The sequence below is a fragment of the Chiroxiphia lanceolata genome, chromosome 5, assembly GCF_009829145.1.
Source record: "Chiroxiphia lanceolata isolate bChiLan1 chromosome 5, bChiLan1.pri, whole genome shotgun sequence".
NCBI classification, from domain to species: domain Eukaryota; kingdom Metazoa; phylum Chordata; class Aves; order Passeriformes; family Pipridae; genus Chiroxiphia; species Chiroxiphia lanceolata.
Window position 1 is genome coordinate 74,974,845 of NC_045641.1, and position 27,186 is coordinate 75,002,030.

Below are 27,186 nucleotides of genomic sequence, written 5' to 3' on the forward strand. Positions count from 1 at the left end.
GTGCCTCCTATATTTACCTCTGGAGGAGAAGGCATACTGTTTGTTGGGGATTGTGTCTGTTATTGTTTTGTTTCTGAGGGTCTGCTGTAAATTCTTGTGCTGCAGGTTTTTTTGTACGAGTCACGTTAGGTGCTGATTTATGTGGAATGAGTGAGTGGTTGTAAAGCTTGAATCACTTTACCTGTCATAGAGGCCGATCATGAACTGTTCATGGGTGACATTGTCAGTTTAGGTTTCATACTGGCTTTTCTTTCGAGGGAGGGGAGGTGGGAGAGGGCAGTTCCCGGATGGACCCACAGTGTGTGGGGTTGATTCCCAAACAGCAGAGTGAAAGGAGCATGCCTCAGCTGATTGACAATAAAGAGGATTTAAACATCTGCACTTCCATTTATTTTTTGTGTTTGGGGTTTCCTTTTGCTTACTGCTAGCATAATTAAAACTACTTGTGTATTACAGCTTAAATAGACCAGATGCTAATTTAAACAGACTTTTTTTAGCCATAGGAATAAGGGACATAGAAATAAGAGTTGCCAGTTTCCTATGTGTGATCTTTGCTTTGTCTGTTAGGCTTTTTGTATGGGGGATTGGTGCCAACACTTTGCTGCTACTGTTAAAGTAAAAACTATAATTACATGTCAAAATAATATTTATAGTATTTTCGGGGAATAATTGTGGGAGTGTGACGAATATATATACTCATCAAACTTTTATGTAAACATAAGCATGAGTTTTTTATTTGAGTTATTGGTGTTGTTTTTGGCCTTTGTGTTTTTCCAATCTGTAAAAATAATATTGGGATTTTCATGGTCTCTGTAGCATTTGCAGAGTGTGTGCCCTAACAATCAGTTGATACACTATCTGGTAGGAGTAAACTGCTAGTTGCACTTGTATTGGGATTTTGGTTTCATGTTTCCATAGCTTAAGAAAATCCTCTGGTTTTTTTTGAGTTTTGCAATCCTCTAATTGCTATAGCTCAGAGCATTTTACTACTTTTACCAGACAGGAAGGTTTTAAGTAATTGGTTTGTTCTTTTGTACCATTAGAGGTTGTTCAGTTGGGGTGAGGTTTTTTTGTTTCTTTGTTTAGCTCTTTTTGTTTTAATGTATTGGTGTCTTTAGACAAGTCTGAGCTCCTCTTAAAAGTGAGTGTGAGCACCAGCCAGAAAGGTCTCTGGTAGGAGGGGAGCAGCAGGATTTGTGGCCGCGGGCAGCTCCCCTCGGGGCAGCTCCCCTCGGGGCAGCTCCCCTCGGGGCAGCTCCCCTCGGGGCAGCTCCCCTCGGGGCAGCTCCCCTCGGGGCAGCTCCCCTCGGGGCAGCTCCCCTCGGGGCAGCTCCCCTCGGGGCAGCTCCCCTGGGCTGGTCCCTGGTGCAGGCAGGATTGCTGCTGGGCAGGGGGAGGTACCCGGGGCACAGATGCTCCAGTCCTGTCCTGCTCTGCACTTACAAATGTACAACTGCCCTCTCTCTGCTGGGTTTTGGTGGATACTGCCACAGCTTTTTTTGAACTGTTTTCAGAACACCTAGAGCAAGGGTTACGGCCATAGGAGGGAGAGTGGGGCTTCCAGCGTCCAGCAGGGCTTGGATCATCATTGCACAGGCTATGGTGTGAAAATACAGTAAGCTCCAGTTTGCTGTGTTTTATCCTTTATTAGTCTCTCTCATTTTAAAACCTTTTCCTAGATCTAGATGTCCTGTGTTTGAATCCTGTGGTTCTTGGTAGTGGTTTTTTCCTTCTGTGGGCTCGTTCCTCTGCCTGAGTCCTGTTGTTTCTTCCGTGACTGACTGATTTAGAATCATAGAATCACAGAATGGCCTGGCCTGGAAGAGACCTTAAAGTTCATTGACTTCCAACCCTCTGCCATGGGCAGGGACACCTTCCACTAGCCCAGGTTGTTCCAAGCTCTATCCAAGCTTGGACACTTGGACACTTCCAGGGATGAGGCAGCCACAGCTTCTCTGGGCAACCTGTGCCAGGGCCTCCCCACCCTCACAGGGGAGAATTTCTTCCTAATCTAAACCTGCTCTGTCAGCTTGAAGCCATTCCCCTTGTCCTGTCTCTCTCCATTTGAGCTGTGCTGAGTTGAATTATTTTATTTACTGCGGACTGTGAGTATAAAATGTTTTGTTTCAGCACCTTGTCAAGCTACAGTTTCAACTGCAGACCAGATCTTGCCTGATGAGGTTCATCTGCCAGGTACTGATGGCATGGATGGCACTGGGAGCAGGCTTTGAAACAGTGACTAGAGAGCTGCTGCTTATCTAGTTTGGTGTTTGGTATTTGTTGAACTGATGATCCAGGTGTCCTTCTGTGGCACTCACTGATTTGCTGTACTGGGAGGCAGGGGCAGTGGTGTCTCAGTGTCAGTGTGAAGCATTTTGCTCCTTCTAGGAGAGAGACTAACCTTAGGAAATATCCCTAAGGCAGCACAGTTAGCAGGCCAGTGGGCTGCCCTGTGGGCTCCCTGCTCTCCTTGCTGGTACAGCTTTTAGACAGTGTGTAGAACTGGTTTGGTTTTTTCCCTGCTCCTGCAATTTGGAGGCTTTCTAGTACAGCCTGCCAAGATGTTGCTGATTTATGCCACATGCATAGTGGTTTTCTAATGTGGACTGATATCCACTTGGAGCACAAAGGAAATAGGAGTTTGCTGATGTCTATTTAATTAGAATGGTTTCTGGTTACTTTGGTTGAGGCTTGAAATGAACAGTAATGCATATATTTCTGTGGATCTTTAAATACAGTGTTCTGTAAGCCCTTCCCTTCCTTCCTTGTTCTTTACTGTCCCCTACCCTACCAGCAAATAATGTCAGCAAGAGTGATAATGAGGCAGGTTTCTGATCTACATAAATATATATGAATCACAGCTTGCAGAAATATCTGTAGATTTAATATGGTTGCCATGTTTTCTCCAGCAGGGGCATCAGGATCTCAAGATAAAGGTGGGAAAAATGGGGCAAACCAACCTCTTAATTGCAGAGAGCTTAGTAAAGACAGAACATCCTAAATATAATGCAGGGAGAAGGAGCTGAGCTGTTTTCGTATGTACTGAGAGGAAATGCCCCTTCTAAAGAGCCTTCCACCAAGGCCCAAGGGTGCTGTAGTTCTTCCTCCAGGGAAAGTGAAGATGGAAGGGGATGGAAAAAAGCTGGAGGAAGATCTGGGCAGAGAGAACAATGGGAGGCATCTGCTTGTCTTTGGATAAACTGTTGCCTGTTGGGATAAAAATCCAGGGGGTTATAATTGTGTAGAAGTTCACCATGGCATTCTCTCAACCTTTTGATTATCATGGCCAAGGCGCAACTTCCAGAGTCTCCCGTTACAGGAGCGTTGTTCCGGTGGGAAAAGGGAGCTGTGTGATTGTGGCTTTCCAGATACAAGCTACAGGATTTATTTTCCCATTCTGCAGCATCCTTTTTTGCTACCAGCTTTGGGGCTTGGAGAGAAATGCCTTGTGCCTGTCATTACCTTCTTGGTGATAATTTTAGGGAATATTGCCAAGTTACATGATTTTTACCAAGAGACATCAAGTTCTTTCCCTTTCTTCCATCCTCTGGACAATACAGCACGTGTGATACAAAAGGGACCACAATATGGTAATGAGAAGGGGCAAACTGCCTTTATTGGTGTCAAAAATAAATAAAAATAAATGGTAATGCCCAAAGAGGTTGATGCAAAAATTGGTGCTGTATATTAACGTGGATATGCAAGTGAAAATATTAAATGTAAGTATACTTGTCATTCTCTGTCCTTGCAAAAGGACCATGGTCCATCTATTAGGCAGATGCAGAATATAAATGCTACAAGGGAGGGGGGGGAAGTCTGATACCCTTTCCACAAACTTACAGAAAGAGATCCTTTAGCTTTTTGAGGGAAAGTATAAACACTTAGGTGGAAATTTGGGGTTGAATGAAACAACATCCACAGTATGCCATCAAAAATAATTGGAGAATTTACTCATAATCTTGGTTAGTATTTTACGTGTTAATAATTTCCTTTTTTCATTTTTTTTCAGGCCTGTACAAGGTCTCATGTAGGAGTGTGTCATAGGGTCAGACACCACGAGTAATGCATAGTGGGTGGCCAGTCCTTGTTATTTTTCTTGGTTTCCTGGCATGGTTTAAGCCCAGGTTGAGACTCCTCAGTACTTCAAACTTGCTGATTTTGCTACATCAGGGTCTTTAAAGAGACATTGTCTGTTAGATTTAGGCTCAGCTTTTAGGCTGATTCAGGAACAAGATTTTACATGCTAATGTGTGCAGGAAGCTTATAATGCAGTTCCAGGTCTGCAAGCACTTAGATGTGTTTTACTTCACATAGGAAACTAATCTCAGGCATGTGTTTTTGCTGCTTGGGGGATGTAACAGGAGTCCCGTTTCATATGCCTTTAGATTTTAGTAGATAATTTATTAAAGAAATGAACACACTTATGTTTACTTTCGAAAAGTGAAATGATGCAATTAAAATACCAGGAGCTAAAGAAAATGGTCCTGTTACTGTATTTAATAAGCCTTGCTAATGCTGTTTGAATCAGAGTCAGTGTGAACTTCATGTCCTCAGTGGTCTGTCAAACTGACTTTCCTTCCTAGTAAATGCAGAAATAAATTTTTTTGAGTCTCCCATTGTGAGACTTCATTAGAACTTAATTTGCATCAGAGGCTAATTTGATGTGTGCTCTGATGGTTTCTTCCAGCTCCCTTCTACTTCATCTGTGACTCCACATTCCTGATAGCACAGTGGGGATTTCACTTGCCTTGGAGTCAAATGCTCCTGTTCAGTCAGAACACAGTGTTGATACTCTACCTAGACTTCTATCTTGCAAGAACAGAGGGGTTGTCCAGTCAGTGCACGGAATGTTCTGGTAATATTGGAGTTGGCACTTCTGGAGGGAAAGAAAAAAAATAATTAAGAGTCCGACTTTGTTTGGAGGTGGAGGAGATGAGGAGTGGGAGCAGAAACTTATTAACACAACATTCCTGGTATTCCACAGATGGTAAAAGTGGGTTTACTAGTCTGCACTGCAGCAAGTGCAGGAAGATCAAGGCGAGAAATCACATCGGTAGCTAGACGTTCATTTTATTTACAGAAATAAAATACTGAGCGCTGCTTTAATAACGTTAAATGACAGAGCCCATATATGTATTGGACATTCAATTTGAGTAGTCTAGACAGACTGTTTTCCAAGGAAAATACATTTTCATCAGTATTTGTGGTATGATTCATGGTGGTGAAGAGGCAAATAACTCTTTTTATGACTGGAAGTTGCTTTAACTTGCAGCCACAAGGAAACAAGTCAATGACCGGATGGTAGTGGTGGAAACTCACATTTTGTAGTAATAGAGGTCTACACCTTCTGCTGAGCTGGAGGTTTTATTTTCCCAGAGGTGGCAGTGTACCACAGAGCGTTCTGCCATCGTTTACAAACAACCAGAGGTGCTCTGGAGGGCACTGGCAGAGTGGGATGTGCTCCAGGTCCTTGTAAGCCTCCGTGCCTGCCCAGTGCAGAGGGGGCACTGCAGCTCTGCCCTTCCTGCATGTTAGTGCTTAGCAGAGCATTAAATGACAGATGTAGGTTTGCAGGCCTGATGTTGCAGTCTGACCAGCGATGCTGTACAGCTTTGGTTGGATTTGTTTTATATCTCTATTTGTTTATAATTGCAGTAGAGGCCGAGGATCACAGCTATCACTGTGCTGTCTGCCTCAAATAAAAAGAATGGAAATCTCTTAGGCCTGTTTTAAGCCTCTACAGCTGCTGTCAAGGTTTTCCAAGGTGATCGGTGAGCAAGTTCAAGGGCTGCTGTTCCAACCATGTGGAGCAGAAGGAAACAGTGTATTGTATTTCAAAATCCTAATGCTTAAAGTCTTTGTCCTAAGAACTTCAGGGATTAAGTTTTCATCTTATACAAAATCGGATTCTGCAAATGACACTGTGTGAAATGATGTCTTTGTGAGGAGAAGGACACAGGTCAGGCCTGTGGAGATTCATGGAGCGGGTCCAGCAGAGGCTGGAGATGATTCAGGGACGTGGAGCATCTCTGGGAGCAGCAAAGGCTGAGGGAGCTGGGGCTGTTCAGCCTCCAGAGCAGAGTCTGAGAGGGGCCCTCCCCAGGGTGTGTCAGGGCTGCAGGGAGGGGACAGAGGATGGAGCAGGTTCTGCTGGGGGGGGCCCCAGCAATGGCACAGCAGGAACGGGCAGGAACTGATGCCCAGAAAGTTCCACCTGGGCATGAGGAAGAAGAACTTGTTTGCTGGGCAGTGACCCAGCACTGAACAGAGACAGAGAGGGTGTGGAGTCTCCTCACTGGGGATATTCCAGAACCCTCTGGACACAATCTTGTGCCATGTGCTCTGGGCTGGCCCTGCTGGAGCAATGAAGTGGGACCAGATGAGCCACTGTGGTCCCTTCCAGCCTGACCCATCCTGTGATTGTGTCCTTCCAACCGTATAATATTATTGCTAAATGATACAATTTCAATCTAATAATTAAATGAGAAGCATGCACTAGAGCCTGTTTCAGTAGTTGTGCTGTCATAAGGGACTGCAGGGAACAGAGGGAGCTGTGATGCTGAAGGTACTGACCTGCTGGAGTGCATTTAAACCATCCTCCTGCAGGGCCTCTGAGGATCAGCTGCCTCACCTTTTGCGTGGGTGGCCTGGAGTGACTCTAAAGATCAGTTTACATGTAGACAAGCATTTAGGTACCAAAATTCATTAGCTAAAGAGTCAGTGTTTCCACTTGTACCCCTTGCCCTGTTCTATAAAGAGATTGTTTCTGCAGAACCTGGAGAAGTGTCCATAACCCAGGGCAGGCTGGTTGAGAAGGTAAGGTGCATTCTGTGTGTTTGCATTTGCCAAAGAACGCCCTTCTTTTGCAGCAACTATTGAAGTCTCACTGAGGGCGACAATCTCTTCAGGTCTAGGGTCCATCTGCATATCAGAAGTTACATCTTAGTACATATAATTTCCCAGTGGTTGACCATCAGGTTAAAAATAGTCCTGGTGACCACACACAGAGTAACATTTTTTCAGTTAAAATTTAGCTGTGCCGATAGCTACAGAATTGTTTGAGTCGGTGTTTGATAATTGTTTTTAACTTCATAAAGATGTGTGCATTTTCATGGGAAAAGTGAAATAGGCTTGTCCTTTTTTTTTTCCTTTTTCTTTCTTTTCCTTTTTCCTCCCCTTTTCAGAAAGCACATTGAGCAGATGGAAAAGTGGAAGGATGTCTTCATCAGCTTGTAGATTTTCTTGCTTTTGCTCTAAGGGCATGGAAAGGCCATGGAAGGAAATGGCCTTAAGTTGTGCCAGGGGACGTTTAGATTTGATATCAGGGAAAACTTCTTCGTGGAAAGGGTTGTCAAGCATTGGAAAGGGCTTCCAGAGAAGTGGTGGAGTCACCATCCTTGGAAGTGTTCAGAAAACATGTGGGTGTGGCACTCCCATGATGTAGTAGTGAAACATGATGGTGCTGGGTTGATGGTTGGACTTGATGATCTTAAAGGTCTATTCCAAGCTTAACGATTCCAGGATTCTGTGATTTTATGGCGATGAAGTTTTTGCAGAGGAGAAAAGCAGTGTCTGTACAGTAAGAATGGTAACTTTAAAAGATCTGTGGTGTTTTTTCCCTAGTCTGTAGTAGTTTTTGGACAGACTCATCTCTAATGACCAAAGTGTAATTCATAGCTGGAAAAGGTCAAGCAAATTCCAGGGAAAGATTTGGTATAATCAGCCAACCTCTTGTATCCTTGGGAGGCCTTTCTCCTCACAGTGCAGGTAAGGAGTTCCCCAAGGGAAGCAATACCCTGTTCCTAGGATTTGCTGCCTTTTTGTTTTGGTTTGGTTTTTTTTTTTCCATAGAGTGTCCTCTGGTGTGCCTGTGCTTGTCCCTCAGCAAACTCCTGAGTCAGCAGGGTGGGAAGCAGATGGGCAGGAAAAGCGGAAGTGCAGGGATGAGCAGGAAATAGTGAAACACTGCAGATGTGCAGGGGGAGAACGGGCATCATCACAACTAGAGGGCAAGAGGATTCAAAATGCATTATGGAGAAGACATACATACTTTGGGCTTAAACATATATATATATATATATGGAAGGACAAGTTACTATTCCCTAAGCCCCAGTGACTTCATTTTTGACTTGCTTTCTTGTTGTTCCCAAGGGAACATATGCCCAGACTTCTGTAGGAAATCTGGCTGCCAGCTGGCACAACATCCTTCCAAGAGACCTAATTTTAGATTTGCAGAACCTGGCAATATCAGCCACCTCCATCTGTAATAGGCTGATATTTGTAATAGCTCTTAAACTGAGTTTAAACATTTAATTTGAAGTTTCTCTGCCAGCCTGTTAACAAGGGCCAGACTATTGAGAGCTGTCAATAGGGCTAGCAAAACTGTTTTAATTTTGTGGGGTCTGTGGGTTCATGCTTTTCTTTTTTTGTGAATTTACACCTTTTGGCTGCTCTAGGATATTAAATTGTGTGGTGAAATACCATCTTCCTGTATTTAAATCTGTATTGAGAGGAGGCTAGAATAAATCCTTTGTAGTAAGAGCAGAAATCTGCCATATTAAATTCAGTGTTAAAATTGGAGGCAAAGTAACTTGGAGTGCTGGCTTTGATTTTTCTGGGATAGAAATTAGCAAGTGTTAAGCACATCATCATATTCTTTAATGATTTGACCAGCTAAGCAGAATGTAATGTGAATAGCAAGGAACTGTCAATTAGGTCTTGTCATCACTAGTTGCCAGTGTTTAATACCCAAACAAGTCCTGTGTATAATTCTAAAAGACTTTGTAAAATTATTTGCATTAGAAGAGAAAATGCCAATATTTATGTACAGTGGCAGTGAAATACTGCACCTGAAGCTTTGTGGAGATGGTTCTGCACTGTGTGTCTGAAATGTCGTTTATATGAAATGTATTAGTGTTGTTCTGAATTCCTGTTAATACTGTTTTCTGGGTTTTTTTCAGCTCTTCGTTGTAGTCTCCAATTTCTTGGAAACATTGCAGCAGGAAATGGAGATTCCCAGAATAGCCTTTGGAAGTGTGCTTTCCCAGATCTCTTCTTGTAAGCATGGAGGCGGATTTTCTCCTGGTGTCATTTCTGTGGTTGTGTTCAAATCTCTTGCACATGATGGCTGTGCCCTTTGCACCATGAAACTCTGAAAAAATAACTTTGGTGAGGAGGGGATGGTTGAGACCATATCCTGTAGATGTTTTTTGTTAGCCAGCCGCAGGGGTCAGGGCCTTTCAAAACCTGCTTGTTCTACACTAACCGTAAATTGATTTAATTTGGTGGAAACTGGAAGAAAACTCTATTTTGAATGACGAGCTTCAGCCATGAGCTGTATTTCAGATGTGTTTTCAAGCAGTTAAACTCATTTCCAAGAAGGCAGCGTTTTCTTTTTTCACCGCTGTGCAGACCTTTCAGTACTGGTGGATCATGCAGAATTTACAAAGGCCCAGTAATCTTTGTATCTTCCAATCCTTTTGTCCCCTTCCTGAGCTCACCAGCATATCTTCCTGGAGGTTTCGTGATGTTTGTGAAATTAAATATTAAATAAACTATTCTGTGCAGACACATGGCAACATAGTTGATGTGTTTGCCCAGACTTTTCGTAGTGAGCTGGTGACAAAGGCACTTCCATTCAACTTGAGAATTGTTCTGAGTGGGTTTTTGAAGCCTGTTTGTCAGCACTGGGTGTAGAAAGACCCCCAGTTTCTAGCTCTCCAGTTAGTTCTAATTTCGCATGAATATTTTTAAATTTCCTGTTAAGTCTGACCTTCAGCTGGGACTTGGGGTGAACTCTGTCCCTCCTAGGCAGAGACCAACTCGTGGTTGTCTGTAAGAGCAGCTCAGTGAGCTCGGTGCCACTGGCCTGTTTTTCCAGGCTCGTTTTAAGGTGCTGTTCCCTCCCTGTTTTCCCTGGCAGGACGTGCCTGACACACAGCGACAGGAAGGTTGTTGCCTATTGCTGCATGGTCCTGTTCACCTGCCTGGACCCGGGGAAGGTGGGAGAGCTGCTGCATCCTGGGAACTTGGCTGTGGCTCGGCACGTCCTGAGAGTCTACAGGGAGCAGCTGGAGTCCGAGTGGTCGTATGTATCTTTAGAGTTGGCTCTTCCTGGTGTAAATCTCTGGGTTAAAATGTCTCAATCTGTGACACTGCTGGGTGATAAATGCAGATCTATTTAGCAATTAGCCACTTAGTACAGAGGAAATTTTCATGATAGTTTCAATGGCTGTTTTGATTGTTGCTAAAATAAGGCTACATTTTTTGTTGTGGATATATAACAGAATTTTCAAATCATGATCTGTTTTTCTTTTCTTTTTTAATGTAACAGGGTTCTAACTAATTTATATTTGTGTGCTGGTCTGTGGAGGTTTTTTAAAGTTAGCACAGACAAGGAAGACTTGTGTGAGTAATGCTTGGGAGTGCCACACAAAACCTGGGGGTTTTCTTTTCTTTTCTTTGTTAACAGATCTGTTGTCTGGTGCAACGTGCCATCATTTTTATACCAAAACGGAAGTTGTTTTGTTTGTGAATCTTTATTTTCACACTTTAAGGTACCTAATCAGTAGTTTTATTCTACTGAGCTTTTGTGGAGTTTTTTGCCAATGGCCATTCTTGTAAATATTGTTGTCAGTTATGCATTTGATAAATGTTCTGCCCTGCACAGCAAGGATACACATTCAGCTCATTATGTGATGTATTCCAAGGGGAAAAAAATGGTTTGTATGTTTTTGTAGCATTCTTTTGAAGGTCATGTTTAAATTTAGAATTTAATTAGGAAGAATTGTGGGGGTTTTACTAGAAGTTTGGAAAATCTCTAAAGAGAGTTAAGATGATTGAATGAAAATCAAATGTCATTTAATAGTTTGCTTTTGTACTGAAAAAATGACTTTAAATTTGTTTGTGGCTGGCCTTTTTTTATGATAAGGTCAATTTGCTTAGGACATAAATAGTTCTCAGAAAGCAAACTGTAAATTTCAGGGTCAGGTGACGAGACTTCTGTTGCAGAAGTGGCAAACTAAGTCTAGCTTTGTCATTTGCAATAACAGAAAGGTTGGTTTTCAGATAATTATCTTGATAATCCTTAATTTTCTTTATGTATTGATGGGCTGAAATGTGTTTTGACTGAGATATGAAAGCTGTGGTGATAAATTTATGTTTCGAAGGTAATTGCAGAATAAACGCAGCATGAAAATGAATGCTGAGGGATCCAGTTCCCTAATCTCTGCAGTCTTAAGTGCATTCTGTGGATGTTGTGATGAAAATGTCTTACTTCCACTGTGGATGTTTGAGGTGGGTGGGAGACTGTCTTCAAGGTTGTTGTCTTCAAGTTGAAAAGGGGTAAGCTTGTATACAAGATACAAGACCCTGATGAAGGAAAAGAGAGGAGTGGAAGGGGTAACCCTGGCCCTGCCATAAGGCAGTTGCAGAAAGTTTGCCCTCTGATTCCTGTCAGAATGCTCAGTTCCTCGTATGGGGAAAAGCACTGGAATTTTTTCCAGCCCTTAAGAAAATAATACATTTGGTTTTCTTTCCTAGTACTTTATTGGCTCGTAAAGTCTCAGAGCTCATTATCAGGTTTTCCAATTGAAAGAAAAAGTGATGAGTTTGTAGTATGTTTCTTGGCAGTTTGTGCAGTCTGAATTATAAATGGAAATCTTTCAGGAATGTTGGCACTGTTTTCAAGTCAACACAGGTCAGGTGCATTCACAAGTGCAAAATCTAACCCAAAAAGTGCATTGCACCACTGTAATATCAAACACTGAGCAGGTGTTCCAACAGCATTGCCTTGAAAGGGAAAGAGATAATTCCTTGCCCTAAAGGGGCTGATTTTCCTGAATCTTACTAGTTCTAGAGCCTTTTTGTGATTCATCTTATACCTGTTTGCCCCATTTTCTTCACCTTCATTTGTTCTTCTAATACTGCATTTGTTTTATCTCCCTTTCAGGGGCAGCTAATGATCTATTACTTCCAGCTTGCTCTGCTCATGATCAGTTCTGGGATTAGCATTCCCTCTAAAATGCTTCCTTGTACCTGGGAAGTTTTTAAACCTCTTACTTCTGTTGTTTCCACTCTCTTGAGATCTTTTTTTTTTTTTTCCCTTTTCTTTTAGTGTTACTTAGTCCCGAGAAGCAGCAGATCTGTCTCTTCAACTGTGATCTTTTGGCTCTGTTTCCTCCACCACTCTCTTCATCTTACGTTTCTGTTCAAAGGGATGAGCAGGTTTTCCAAGGCCTTATGTGACAGTACTTCATTTTCTCTGTATCTTCCATCTTCTCAGGGTGTCTCTGATGATACGTGGATTTAATTCTGAGCTGTTGACATGCTGAGTTGAACATACAGAGTCACAGGATGGTTTGGGTTGGAAGGCACTGTGATGCTTATTCAGTCTCCCCCCTGCCATGGGCAGGGACACCTTCCACTAGCCCGGGTTGCTCAGAGCCCTGTCCAACCTGGCCTTGGACACTTGCAGGGATGGGGCAGCCACAGCTTCTCTGGGCAACCTGTGCCAGGGCCTCCCCACCCTCACAGGGAAGAATTTCTTCCTAATATCCAATCTAAACCTATTCTCTGTCAGTGGGAAGCCATTCCCCTGGTCCTGTCACTGCAGTTCCTGATGAACAGTCCTCCTCCAGCTTCCTTGTAGGGTCCCTTCAGATCCTGGAAGGTGCTGGGAGGTCTCCGCTCAACTTCTCCTCTCCAGGCTGAATGGTTTCAACTCTGCCAGCCTGTCTGCATAGGGGAGCTGCTCCAGTCCCCTTATCAACTCTGTGGCTTCCTCTGGACTTGCTCCAACAGTTAAATGTGTTAATGTTTAAATATCCTAAACTCATAAGCAAACATCCTTACTCCAGAAGGTAATTCCCTTTTCCAGTGCTGCTTGCTTTCAGCAGCTGCTGCCTACAAAATGCTGTCAGGGAGTTGGACACGACCTTTCTTTAGGAAACAAAGCTGGAATACACTGTTCAGTAGCTGAAATGTATTCCCTACTCCCTTTGTTTCTGTGGGATTTCTGCAAGACCTGGAGAGCCCTCTGTAACAAACTCCCTCCTTCCTTCCAAGGTGCAATGTGCTGAAAAGGTTTGCCAACCATTGCCCCTTTATTTGATTTTTTTCAGTAGAAGCTGTTTCTTAAATATATAAAGAGCTATGCCTTAGGCTCTGGGAAATCATGGAGCCTTTAAAAGGTCTTTTTTCTGTGCTTCCCCAGACATCCACTTCCACTCCTCTGGGGTTTGTGTTAATCAGCAGCAGCACAGTGTGTTGCACAGTTTAGAAGGTGCTGTATTTAGAACAGAAATCGTCATGTGAGATCTATTTTAGAATATTGGACCTGCAAACATATGTGTTTTGTAAAATAATTAGGAAAAAATGGTACCAAATTACATTATAATTTACCCTAACCAAGACCAATGTGTATTCTAAAAACTGTTTATTTTAGAAATACTTTGGTGCCTCCATTAGAGATGAGAGTATACCTTGTGTCATCAGTTTTTCCAAGTGTGTGCATGGGGCAGTGTAGCTAATAAGGAAAGGAAAATCAGGTTGTATTTTTGATTCCTGAAGAGCAAGGAAGAAAAATCCTCCATTTTAAAGTAAGAGGCATAATGTGCCTTTTGGCTTCCAGAAGAGTGATATTAAGAGTGTGGTCAGCTGTTTGGCACGGGAAGGAAGATTGGTTTCTTCTGTTGGGCAGTTTAGGATGTCCCCCAGCCCCTCCTTCTCCTCTCCAGAAAGTAATTCCTTTTTTAATTCCAGGAAAGTTGGAGTTCTGTTGTAGGTTCCAAGTTCAACTGTGGTTTTAAATAGTACTGACAATTGGGAAAAGTTTCCTTAATTGTAGAGATCTGAGCAGCTTCTACATTCTGTTTGCAGTAGCAGTGAATTGGCACAGATCTCCTCAACCTTTCAAAGCCCAGCTTCACACATTTCATTATCTTGTCACCTCTTTCTTCTCGTGTGCATTGTGGAGAGAGGGGAGCAGGAAGTGCTTTTAGCACAAAGTGCTGTTGGCTACTGCTCATCATCTTCCAGTTTTTTTCTTGGTAGGTCTTCAGAAAAAAATTGTTCCAACTTCACATATAAGTAAAAATAAATCTCTTTTCAGTGCCTTTCACAGGTAGGTATCAAATTGAGTGGGAGTGCCTTCTGTATCAGAGAACTATTGCACATAATCTGAACTTGGCCCTCTAGACCTGAGGGGTGACTTGGTGGATGGGCGCTGTCGTGGCCTGCGGACAGGATGCTTCCATTCTGGAATGCCTGTGGAAGATGGAAGGATGTTCAGTGCTGTGCTTGGAGCACAGCCCACAGGAGAGGAGTACTGGGACTTGGGGTTCAACCTTATTCTTCTCTTGAGTGACAAGTGCTGGTGTTGGAGTGGGGTGAATTATCTTCTTTACAGAGGTGTTATGACAAGGCATGTTCCATTTGTTAGTAAATAACTTTATACTTGTAATTTTTTGGGTTTTTTAATGTTTTTGATAGAGTTGTTTTCTTGCACAAGTTTGAAATATCCTTCTGCTTCTGAAGTATGTTCTGGTTCTCAACAATTCCTCATGAGGTACATTGCTTTTTAAGCATCTAAAAAGGCTGGTGATAACGCTCTGAAAGGTTAGCTGTCTGAATTTTCTACCTTTTTTCTTCAAACTTTGGATGATTTGTTACATTTGTCTGTTAAATTACAGTAAAAAGATAGCTACTTCGTTCTTACTAAATATTTTGGATAGTGGCATTATTGTAGGGTGATGAAAAATGCTTTTGGTTTTAGATTGAAAGAGAAAGTTGCTGATCAAGTAGAGAATTGCCGTGGCTTGTTCTTGGTACTTTGAAAACATTTGTTGGGGTTTTCTTCCTCATTTTCTGAGACTGAGGAGCCTGTTCTCTAAACTTGCTAATGGGATCAAATCAACTTAATGTGGAGCATGACATTTGATGATGAAGCTGATTGCTTGCACCCAGCCTGGATTGGAGCGAGCTTAGTGGGCATTTGGAATACACTGAGTGCAAATGCAGCTCATACCACGTTGTCTTGGCTGCTTCTCAACTTCAGTCTGGTACAATACGGCCCTTGTGCTGTTAGAAGTCTTTGAACATCTCCTCCTGTATTTATCTACTAGGGAAGCCCTGGATTTTTTTAGGATTTTAGCCAAACAATTTTTAAAAAGTCAAGAAAATTGGCAGATTTAACACTGTTCATTTGTTCCTGTGTTACGCTTGCATAACAGCTTTAATTTTCACCATTTCCTTCACTAAATTACAGTGGTCCTCAGTTTATCCCAGTGGTTCTGCTGTTGGCCCCCAAAGAGAGTTTCGATCTCCTCCCAAAGCCTTTTGTGTGCATCTGACATGCCATGTTCAGTCAGTAACCCAAAACTGAATGTCTTTATTTCAGAGCTGGGGATGGGCTTACTTTTCATCCTCTTTTCCCCTGCCCCAAAATGAAAAACAGGAGAGGACTAAAGACACTGGATTGAGTTTGCTGCATCCTTGCTTAGCTACCTCCAAAATTTCTGGGCATGGTAGAAAGAGCTGAAAGTGCTTTCCTCTGCTGATAGTTCTTCTGTTATCTCTTGGTGATGCTCTTGTAAAATGTGCTCCTGCTCTATTCTTCATGATGCAGTGGTGCAGGACGTGGATAAGGTCAAAGAGACATTTAAATACAGAAGCAGACACTTCATAGAATCCCAGAATGGTTTGGGTGGGAAGGAACCTTAAAGCTCATCTGCTTCCACCCCCCTGCCATGGCAGGACACCTTCCTCTATCCCAGGTTGCTCCAAGCCCCATCCAACCTGGCCTTGGGCACTTCCAGGGATGGGGCAGCCACAGCTTCTCTTTTCTAAGGTGTTACATCATGTCATGAAATCAGAAGGCTAAGAAGCAGAAACTTAAGTCTGAAGTACTCCAAGCTCCTCAAGCAGCAGAGTTCTAGTGAATGTGAAAAACGTGTGTGAGTAAATACAGGAGTGTAGAGCCAAGGAATGACTGAACTCCAGCCCCTCTACTTTGCAGTAGTGATCAGGGGTGTGCACCTGGGAGCATTAGGCCTTTTTTGTGCTAATTATGGATCGCTTTTTAATTAAGAGGCAAATTTCAAGAAGGTTTCCTCAAAGCAACGTTAAACACGAAAATTAAGATTTTAATTCATAGTCCCTACCACAGGAAAAAAATGGGGCTTCAGGTTGTGTCCTTGAAGGCACTTCCAGTCTGCTGTATTGTCAGCTGGAATCTGTACACTGAGGCCAAGTTGTGTTCTGCACAGCGTGGAGTGTTGTGTTTTCTTTCACAGCTCCAGGCAAAGCCTTTGCTCCTGGTTAAAGCTGAAAAATAAGGTCAGGTGGTACCACTGGGAAGGCTTCAGGTGGGTGGCTGTGAGTTGTTGGCTCAGGACTGTGGCAGTGTTCCCCTGGACTGCTCTGCTGGTGACTTGGCTCAGGTGAAACACATTTGTGCTCCTGATTTCGGGGGAGCCTTGTTTTGTCAAACTTGTGCTCAGAAACTCACTCCTCAGCATGCCAGTTTTAACTTGATGATTCCCTATGCCTCTGCTGGGTTTTTTCCATTCGTGAATGTACAAATATCAGTAAAAAAAAGCACAGCACAAAATAGGTTTTTCTCCCTCCCCCTCTAAAAAACGTCATTTACAGTAACTGAACCAGTGCTGCCTCATCCACAGGTACTGTTAGAATGGAATAGCTGTAAATCTTTTGGACCTCTTGTTCTCCTATTTGCCCACTTGTCTAAAAAGTACTCTTGCAGCTGGAAGGCTCCTGTGATCTGGCTGTTAGCTGTGTAGTGGATTACTGACACGCAAAAGAAAGGCTGTCAGCAAAGGGAAAACTAGGGAGGAGCTGGAGGGAATATTGAAATCGCTTGGTTTGAATATTATTTTAGCTGTTCTTCCTCCGTGGCCTCATCAGCTCAGAGGATGCTCTGAGACTTGACCTGTCATCACTGTATATTTAGTAGCCAGACATGCTGCTTTAAAAATAATACATCATTCAGTTTGCATGTACCTATGAGGAATAAATGACACCGTAGGTGCTCTTAGGAGTGTAATTTGAAGAGATAAATATTTTTACCTACTTTTTTCCCCCATAATACTGAGGGTACGAGTCTGGGTTGAAATTAAAGGCCTGTCACCTGCTATGGACTGCTGTGGGTGTAAATATTGACACTGGCACAAGGGCAGGCTGGCCACACTTTTCAGAGGAATTATTAAGAAAGAATAGGCTGTTGTCAGTTTTGGATTTCTGTCCTTCAGCAAACAGGACCAAAAGCATGTCACCCCTTCATCTGCAAGTAAAACTAACCAACACTATTTGGAATAAATGTAGATGGTGCTTTTGTAGCACCAGTAACACTTTTCCTTTCTTCCTTCAGGTTGCTGATTGTTACAGACCATTTGCTGCCATGTCCCGAGCTGGTAGAAGCCCTCTACGCCAAACTGAGCGATCAAGAAAGGTAACCCCAAAACCCAGTGTGGCTTTGAGTATTTAGCATTCCATATAGAGTATCCTGTTCACATGATTGAAAAACTGTGTGGTTTCAGAGTTGGCACAAAATCTCTAAATACATGTTTCTATGTCAGTAATGGTTTTAAATTGGTTGGTTAACATTACAGCTTAGCCACAACTGGCAGTGATTTATGTAGGGTTGCAGAATCCAGGTTGGCGCCATTACTTGGTAAAGAAATACTTCACACACAAAAAAAAAGGGCAGGATTTCATGCCTGGTTCTTGATTTCAGAAGAGCACCACACCCTGCAGGGTTTTACAGCTCCATTAGAAACGTCCTCAGCTGTTCATACTTCTGTTGTAATGACAAGAAATTAAAAGGAGGTCTTTACTGAAGCTGGAAGTGTGTCCAGTACTGGTGAGCAGAACCTACAAAACCTACATGTGCAGATGCCCATGATTATGTAATCTTTTAATATTTCACTGTTCAGAAGCTTCAGGGAACCTTCACCTTGAAGAAGCATAGCTGGTTTTCCTTCAAGTGCTTGAGTAAATGTGTGCTGAATTAATGGGAAATGGCCATTGCTGTAGTGGGAAAATGCTCATTTACTATTGCTTTAATAGAGAATTGGGGAAGATAAAAAAATTATTTTAAGGCAATGAACTTTGGGAAAACCTGTCCTAGAATTCTACAGCTCCTCCAACTGCTTGAAGATGATGTTGTCTTGCTTGTGTGTTCACCATGGCTGCTTTGTTCCCCCTCTGCTCAGGGAAGCTGTAAGTTCCCCCTACATAGTTTTTGCAGGTGAGAGACAAAGCACTAAACAAAACAGTGCCCTAATGTGGTTTTTCCTGTGTGTTGTGGTGTTTCCAGTGTCATTACAAATGAGGGTGCAGGCACTGACTGGAGACTATAAGGAAACAAAAGGGGTGTCAGGCAAACAAAGAGTATGTGACGGGTTTGAGCCATAAATTAAATATCATTAATGTATAGGGATGGGATGGGAATGGTGAGGAGGGAAATACTGCCTCTCTCCATAATTCAGGATGACCAAATGGGAACAAGTATGAGCTGAACAAATATGTGCCTGGAGGTAGGGGCTCCTTAACCAGCTGGTGGGAAGGACTGTTGTAAGTGAATGAGCTGGGTTTAATTCTTTTGGAGAATACCATGAAGGGCAGGTGGTTTGTATGTTTTTGTAATGCCCCTGAAGACAGGCAGGACTGGGTGAGGGTGCTGTTGTCCTTAAAGCAGGAGGTGTAATCAGTCTCCAGAGAGCTCTGGGCTGATTTTGTTTCGCACCCCGTGGTGCAGACGGGGATTGGATCCCTCAGCTGAAGGGCTTTTGGTGCAGGATCACGTGGATGATCCCAGGAGGTTGTGACAATGCCTGCTGGTTCTCTGCAGGGGCCTGCTGGAGAAGCTTTTGGCCACAGTATTGAGCCAAAAGAGTGGAGATTCTTGAATTTTTCAGCAGATTGGAGATGTCCCTGCACGTGTGTGCAGGTATTTGGCAGAAGTATTTAGAAAAAGCCTGTTTTGCTTTCATCCAAGTTAGCCTTGAGCATGGACAATGTAAGTTAATGCCTTGATTGCCTTAATTACATTGTAAAATCTTCAGGATGTGTACATCTGTGTTGTCCCTTTTAGGAAGGGGTTTTTCTGTAATTAACAGCAAGAAAAATGCAGGGGAATAGCTTCAGGTGTTTCTGAGCTGCTCAGCTCCTTGCACCCCTGGGTTTGGTGTCTGTGCTGTGCCAGGGGGGTGTCCTGAGGGAAGGATGCAGCCAGGGATCCAGTTGCCTGCCAGGAAGTGGGCACTACAGTCCCGTAAGTGGCACCACTTCATGCTCGTGTTCAGTGTGTCCCTGGCAGTGCTCACAGACACAGAGCAGCACTGAATTACAGCCGCTCACAAATTTACCATTTTGCATTTCATACAAGGCTTGCAAGTATCATTTGAAGGTGAAAGAAGTGGAAGCTTTGAGGAAGGACCTCATTTGTCTCGTGGAGCCATTGCTGTCAGGGAAGTGTTTCAGCAAAGAGGAGTCTAAGTTAGAGGAAGAATGCCCCAAGTGTCTGGCATTCAGTGACTGGCGGGCTTGATGCAAACATTGATGATAATAAAATCAATAGAATTTTACACTGTTAGTTTTAGGCTTAGTGAGACAGCACTCTATTTTGTGGTAATGAGCTTCCAGATTTAAATTGCACTTGAATGCTGTGGTTTATTTGCAGGCTGTAGGAGACAGAAGTTTGTTTTACTGATGATTGCAGATACTTTATTGTAGCTGTTCTAAGTTCATGCCAATTTAGTCAGCATCAAGAAGAACTGGTTTAAATTTGGCTAGAGGAAAGAAAGCAAGAGATTCACAAAAAGTGTTCCTCAGTGGTACCTAAGGAAAAGGAAAATGACAGGGCATGATTATTTCCAAATAGAAGTATAATCATAAATAAAATATACAGAATTTTAGATACTGAACTGAGTGTTAGAAAAATTCAGTTGGTAATAACAGTTGTCATATTTGTTGTATTTAGCTCCAAGTATATACATATTTGTTGTATTTAGACAAACAAGTAGGAATAAACTCTTCATCTCTACGGCTAAAGAGTCCTGAGATCATTTAAAGGAAATGGGCAAATTGCATTGTGTGGGAGAACTAACTTGGAAAAATTAGGGTGAGTCTTGGAAGAAAACTGAGAGAAACAATAGAAGAAAGGAATGTGAGAGAACTTGCACCCGAACAAAGCGTGTTGCTCTCAGGAAATTATTGGCTGAATGGCAAGACTTACTTGAAATTCAGGGAAAGATGGGCATGTCCTGAATGACTGTGCCTGGAATGAAACTCAGGAAAACGGTTTGACTTGAATGCCTAAAGAGAACAGAAAACCTTCTGAAGAAATGTCACGCAGGTGGTGTTTTAATGTCACTCCTGTTTTTCTGGAAGGATTATGGTTGTGGAAAAAGGCACCCAATTATATTGCAAGAGGAAGAGTCATGCAAAACATTTCCCTGTTGGCGACCATTTAATCTGTTGAATAGTTTATGTGGTGACCCTCCAGCTTGTTCACAGAAGGATTGCTTGTCACTTCTGAACGGGTATTATTTGGATTATTGGTGCAACAAGAACTGACTAGAATCCTGCCAAGCAGGAGGTAGTGTTTTATTGGAATGACTCCTGTGTTCATCAAGTCTGTGAGTAGCCTGTGTTCTTGGCTGAGCATGTGCTGGGAAGGCCCTACACTTGGGGACAAGTGGCCTGTCAAGCCCAGCCCTGTGTGGGGGATGAAGGACACGTCCCTTGGGTTTTGTCTGGTGGGCTGGGTGGGAAAGCCTCGGTGGGTGAGGGGTGCTGGGGACCTGGGCTCTGTCAGCCTGGAGGTGTGGGCAGGGTGTGTTGCCCTGCTGGGACCTGCAGAGCAGGAGCAGGCAGAGCCTGGCAGAGGGGGCTCAGCCTCCTGTCCCAGAGGAGCCGGGAGCGCTGCTGTGCTGCCTTTGTGCTCCTGCAGAGAATGGGTTAGTGCAGCTGGATCAGTGACACCGAGGGCTGAGTTCAGCAAGGACTGAGGAGCTGTTACGTGATTAATAGGGGTGGGTTCTTGGAGGTTAATAAAGCAGTGACCGAGCTTTTTCCACACAGAAAGACATTTCTCTTCCCCTCCTGACAACCTGCTTGGTAAATTTAAAAGAAAAAGCATTTGAACTATTCCACATGTTTAAATGTTGGTCCTTCCATCTGAATTGCAAATATTTCAGTGAAAGAAAACCCTGAGCCTGCTCCTGAATCTGTTCAACAAATAGTGCCCTTTCAGGCTCAGAGGGTGAAGTGGGACTCAGGAGCCCAGGTGGAGCAGGGAGCTGTGGGAGGGCCTCTGCCACCTCCAAGTCCTGCTTCCACTGAATGCTTCCAGTTTGCCCTGACACCATGAAGGGATATTGGAAATAAAGTGACATCGAAGCTGTTAAGAAAAATGAGCAGCTTCATTATGTATCCTCTTGCTTGCTGGCTTGATACGCAGAGTGATTCTTACTGAGTATACAAATAATTAACTTGGATTTGCTTAGTCCATAAAGTGGCAATTATAAAACTGTAAAGAACAGCTGATATATAAAGTACACATCAATTTTTATTTTCCTGTTTGTGCTCAGAATTGGTTTGGGGTCTTGAGGGAGACCTAGTGAAGGACTGGGGCCAAGGCAAGGGTTGTGAAAAGCTGCTATTTTCAAACAGAAGCTGACAAATAGTCTGTGTTTATTTTGCTGAACTTAACAACAGCTTTTAGGAGCTGTTTTGGTGGAAACTTTAGATAGAGGGAATGTGCAGTCACAGTAACATTGTGTTAGGACATAAGAAATTAGAAATTCAAATAGACTTGAGAAAAATACTGACTGTCTGGGCAGATAGTATTACTTGAACGATGAATTAAATTATTGGTGTGCAGAAATAAACCAGCAGGCAGGAACTGATTGCCGGTATTGGTGAGAGCTCTTAATTTTTTACAATCCCCTCTGCATGCTAATTGTTCGTAACATTTTTAACGGGAGTATCAGCTTATTGTACTAATCATTCTCTGTGGCTCGGTGATTAACGAGTGGTTTTCTGCTTCCAGAGTTACTCTGTTGGAGCTGATGCTGGCGAAGGTGGGTGAGAAGAGCTGTGTTGGCAGTGAGGAGCTGGAGGTGTTGGAGAGCCACGCCGCCTTCCTGGCGGGCTGTTTCCAGGAGCAGTGTGGAGCCGTGCTCGGGTTCGCTGCTGCAGCACAGGCACAGGATCAGGTACGGCTTCAATGCTTTGATATGGTAGTGTTAAACACTGTTGTACTTGCTGATTTTTGTTTGTTTGTTTGTTTAAATAGGCACAAGAATTTTAAATTTGAGAGCTGTTACGAAAAGATGTTAAAAATCACTTTATGAGGAGGTGATAGTTGGATGTGTTAAAAAAACCCCAATCACAAACCAACAAACACATAGCAATCTTTTCTTGTCTTAATTGGCTATTTCTCAAAAAGGTACTAGCTTGGCAGTAACAGGACATACACTGAGGCAATTCATTTTTTGGGGTTTTTTCCCCATTTTTTTTAATCCTTTGTGGTTACTTACCAAGTATTCTGTGGTTTCAGTTCTTGGAAAAAAACCCATTTGTTTGCACCCAGCAGAAGGAGGTCTCTGTCCAACTTGAAGGTGCTGGGGCAGCAGCATTGTGAATATTACTGAATAACCCGACCTGCTTGACACTGACTTCTTATTCCTCTCTCACATAAACATAATGTGCTCTAAGTTGAGTGTCACTGGTGGGAAGTGGGGCTCATTGAATGAGCACCAAATATGAGTCCTAATAGCTGAATAACTGGAGGGCAGTATGTGTACATGTGTATTGTGTGTATACATTTATTCATGCTTGCCATGGGAAAAGAGAAATTCCAGCCCAAATTCATAAAGCTGTTTGTTTTCTTACCAGAAATCACGAAGAATTGCACCAATTTCTCCTTGACTGTATAAATATTTTAGGTTTTGCGTAAGAGTTGTGTTTGACTGCAAAAAATGCAGTTATGCATGTGGAGTCTGTCATTAAAAATGCTTTAGGCAACACGTGTGACACTGAACTCAGCTTTGCCTGGACTCCAGGCTCTGTCCCACTGATCTGCCCTGGACTGCAGAGCTCCAAGGCCACATGGAAACTGCCTTTTGGGAACAACCCCTGGGCTGGCCTGGCTCCCAGAATATTGTCTGGGTGTCCCATGCACTGTTTAATTTATTATATGTAGGCACTGCCTTTTTTCCTTAAGGAACCTCAGGTCTTGTAGCTTCCATCTTAAACCCATGAGAAGTTAATCATATGCTTCTGCAGTGCTTAAACCAACATTTAAAATAGCTTTTCCATTCTAAGCCTGACTTCAGCATCAGTTTGCTTGCACTAACTTTCAACTATGCTTGCAAAATAAAACCCTTCCCTGGACTTGAAGTTATTTCATCTCTTTATAAGGAATATCTTTTCTGCATATCTCTCAAAATATGTTTATTTAAAAACTCTTCGATTATTTCCTTATTTGCTTTTCAGATTATATCCATATCAAGATGGCTCTCAGATTTCAAAATATTTGGGGGGGTTTGAACTTCAAAAGGAAGTATTCTCCTTTACTGCCTTCCTTTTGTACAGGTGGGAGGGCAAAAGAAAATTTGGTTGACAGCAGGGGAGGGAGTCAACCAGAGATGTTTAAACAGTTTCTTTGAAATTATTGAGTTTCAAATGTAGATAAGAATTTGGGAGTTCTGTTGTGGTTTTGAAATAATTTGTTGCTCTTAAAAATTGTAAATAACTGGTTACTGTCTCTGAAATACAATTGGAGTGTTCTTAATTTGTAGCAGGATAATGGCTAATGTATTTACAGTCTGGTTTTGTGCTGTTGAAGGCAATCTATTGAATAATTTAGGGCAAGGCTTGCACCTTCTTACACATGTGTGAGACAGAAAATGGAAATCAAGCTTTAGGACCTGGACCCTGTAGTGATTTGGTGTCTTCAAGGAGCAAGGAACGAATATAATTGTAGTACCTAATTACTCAGCACTATTGTTGATGATTTTAATTACATTATATTGATTATAGGGATTCCCAAATATTATACTGTGGGTAAGAAAGCCTGTCTTTGTCCTGGACCACACAAGGCAGGAATAGTTCCTGTGACCAACGTGTGAGCCTTTTCATGGCTGCTTGCAGTTTATGTACCACACCTTGAGTGGGATCATCTTGCAGCCCCAGCTTGGCACCTGAGCAATATGTGGTGTCCCAGATTCTGCCAAGTGCTCTTAAGGTAGTTCCTCCAAGTGCTGGATTGTCATTATGAGCAGCATCAACATATTCCATGAGAAAAAATAGTTCTCTGGCTGAATAAATAATATGCAAATAAAATGGTGTGTCTTGTACCTCACCAATATGCTGCATCTCTGGTCCCAACCCTATTTACCCAAGAATAATGTAAATTCTCGCAGCCAAAGTTCATTTGACCACAGAACTTTACAGAATTCCTGCGGATAACAAAGTGGTGTCTTGCAGGCGGCGTTTGTGTCTTTAAAGCGGGACACTCCGACTGAATAAACTCAAAGAAAACATTTATACAGAAATAATTTTCTCAGCTAGCAATTTTCTGTATTTCTGCTTTTGGAAGCTCCTGTGTTTTTGTTAAAATTTTATCCCTGATGGCTCTGTTTTGGTTTCCCCATGGTTTTTCAGGCACATATAACGCTGTAGGAAAGAAGTTATTGCAGTGTAATACACTATTGTTATTTTAAAGAGATGTCCTCATTTTATATAAATGTATTCTTGGCACTTTTAGAAGACCTACAAGGAACTCGAGGTGCTGGGAGTTCCTGTCCCCCGTTCCTGTCCCCGGGTTTGTGTTTGTACAATATTCCTCATCAGGGTTTTCAGAAATGCCCTTTCCATTCCCAGGAGGCGCTGGTGACGGTGCGGCTCCTCGATGTCCTTTGTGAGCTGACCTCCAGCAGTGGGCAGCTGGACCGGCTGCAGGCTCTGCCTGGGCTGCTGGAAGCAGCTGTAGGTGAGTGAGCACCCCGGGTTTGCCCCTTGGCTCTGCCAATGGAAACGTGTTTTCCACAGCAGCTGGTCGTTATGGTTCCGAGCTTTCCATAAAATAAATAAATAGGAGGTCGGGTTCATCTGCATTTTCAAATATTTGATTTGTTCCTGGAAATTTTCTGCTTCTCCACTCGCTGTCGGCCCCTGTTGCCCAGCAGAGCCCTGACTGAGGTGTCAGCAATGTGCTGTTCCTGCACAGCGGCGCAAGGGGCAGCACAGCTGCTGCCCGTGTGCTTCCACTGCCTGGATGCATGGAAGAATTCCCTCCAGAGGTGCAAACAGGGCTTTTCCTCCGTGCCTGTTCCCTTCAGTTTCCCAAATTTCTGAGAACTCAACCTGAAGTGCAGTGTGAATGTTACCAACCAAATTCAGTGACCTTTAAAGGTCAGTCTGAAAGAAGCTAAGAAAGAGCAAGGGAAGAAAAGAACCAGGATGTTCCAGACAGGCTCTGTATACTCAGGGAGGAGTGAGGAGGGGGTGTACATACCCTCACCTGTGCTTTCCTGATTTCAGCACTTTCTGAGACTGAGGTATGCCACCATTTTGTGAGAAAATTGTAAAAGCTTATGGACTGTGAAGAGAAATAGGTTAAAAAAAGAACCCAAAACCCCCATTGTTTTTAGCAGTGTATTTGTGGTGCCAGAATCCTCAACAGCCTCTTCAAATGGAGATGGAGAACAGCAGCCTTCAGACTTCGTATCTGAACTGTGTTAGTGTGTAAAAAGTGTACAAAAATCCCCTCTTGGGGTGGTCTTTCATGGCTGTACAACCACAAACCACGGAAGGAAGCAAGCTGTCACAGTTCTCCTGACACAGGGCTCAATATCTGACACTGGGTTGTTTAACTTTGAGCTCAGCAATCAATAGTGAAGCTCTGTGCCAAGTGATTTCCATGTGGTGCTGAATTAAAGTGGTTCTGTTTTCTGTAGATACCCTGAGATTAACTCACCTTGCTGGGAAACAAGCTGTGAATGTTTTCACTGCCACACATGCCGTGACAGGGCAGGAAGAAGTTTCACATCCAGCCGTGGGTTTTAAATCTCATCTCATTCGATTGATTGGAAATTTGTGTTACAAAAATAAGGAAAACCAAGACAAGGTGAGTTAACACACTGTTCTGGCAGGACTCTGACATGTAAACAGATGCCTGACCTTGATGTGAATATATTGCTGGTCTAGAAATAGGGGTTGGAATTGATGGTGTAAAGAAGGCGATTTTTTTGTGTGTCTTTGAATTACTATCACAATTATGCTGAGTTTTTTAGTAACAATGCAATGTTTGCCTGCTTACCTTATGCTTCAGCCCTATGGAATGCAAACCAGTGCCTAGTTCCTTTGTGGTTTTCACTTTTGCACTTTCTTTAAAAAGTCTGAGACTAAATATCAACTTCAGGTGAAGGTAAATGGGTGGGAATTGTTACATGAACTGAATTTTAAGTCTCTGAATTAGTCCCTCTGTTTTTCATGTCACAGATGTAGGTCTGCTTCTATCAAATCACTTTGAACCCGTTATTTTATAATTCCTGTATAGAAAATCAGTTTTATTTGCACAGTGAGGAAAAAGAGGAAATGGCAGCAAGCTTTAAATATGATTTTTTTTTCTTTGAGTGATAAAATATGTGGCTTTCCTCCAGGATTTGTTAGACTAACTTAATTTCAGCGAGAAAAGCACTGCCAAAAGTGTCTTTGTCTGACAAATTCTAATAGTATGGTCTTCTAAATGGGGAATATGGAAATGATCTTCCACTCCCCCATTCGTATTAGAGTGTATAATCAAAGTTTTTAATATTGGAGAAGTTTTATTAGTCCTGTTAATCACTCTTGCATAGCTCTGTCTCTGCCCTGCTATGATGTAATATGTGTTTGTGGAAGTGAAATACGTTTTTGTGGAATACCTAATGACAGTGGAGGGGAGGGGGTTGCTTTCGTTTTGAAAGGGTTGATTTACTGCTTATTGTTCTCTTTTGCTGAGATTTTCAAAGGCCCCTGGAGCAATTAAGCAGACTTAGTGTTTTCAGTGGAAGTTGAGTATTAACTTGCTATGAACTGCCTGAAAATATTATTGCCTTATAGTGTCTTGAAAATTGCTCAGATTGGTGTGTGTGATATCACGGAACACCACTGAAGTGC

At 42.7% G+C, this 27,186-nt stretch overlaps 1 protein-coding gene across 2 annotated transcripts in view; it reads left to right on the forward strand.

Moving 5' to 3' along the window:
- ATXN10 (ataxin 10) overlaps positions 1–27,186 on the forward strand; it is a 67,660-nt gene that overhangs the window by 12,201 nt on the left and 28,273 nt on the right. The window contains exons 4-9 of one of the 2 annotated variants that reach the window (XM_032689331.1): positions 8,961–9,057; positions 9,923–10,087; positions 17,387–17,467; positions 22,073–22,238; positions 24,910–25,018; positions 25,986–26,155. In XM_032689331.1, coding sequence (XP_032545222.1) covers positions 8,961–9,057; positions 9,923–10,087; positions 17,387–17,467; positions 22,073–22,238; positions 24,910–25,018; positions 25,986–26,155 — 788 coding nt within the window. The remainder of the gene's footprint in view (positions 1–8,960; positions 9,058–9,922; positions 10,088–17,386; positions 17,468–22,072; positions 22,239–24,909; positions 25,019–25,985; positions 26,156–27,186) is intronic. The other variant, XM_032689332.1, reaches the window with a different exon arrangement.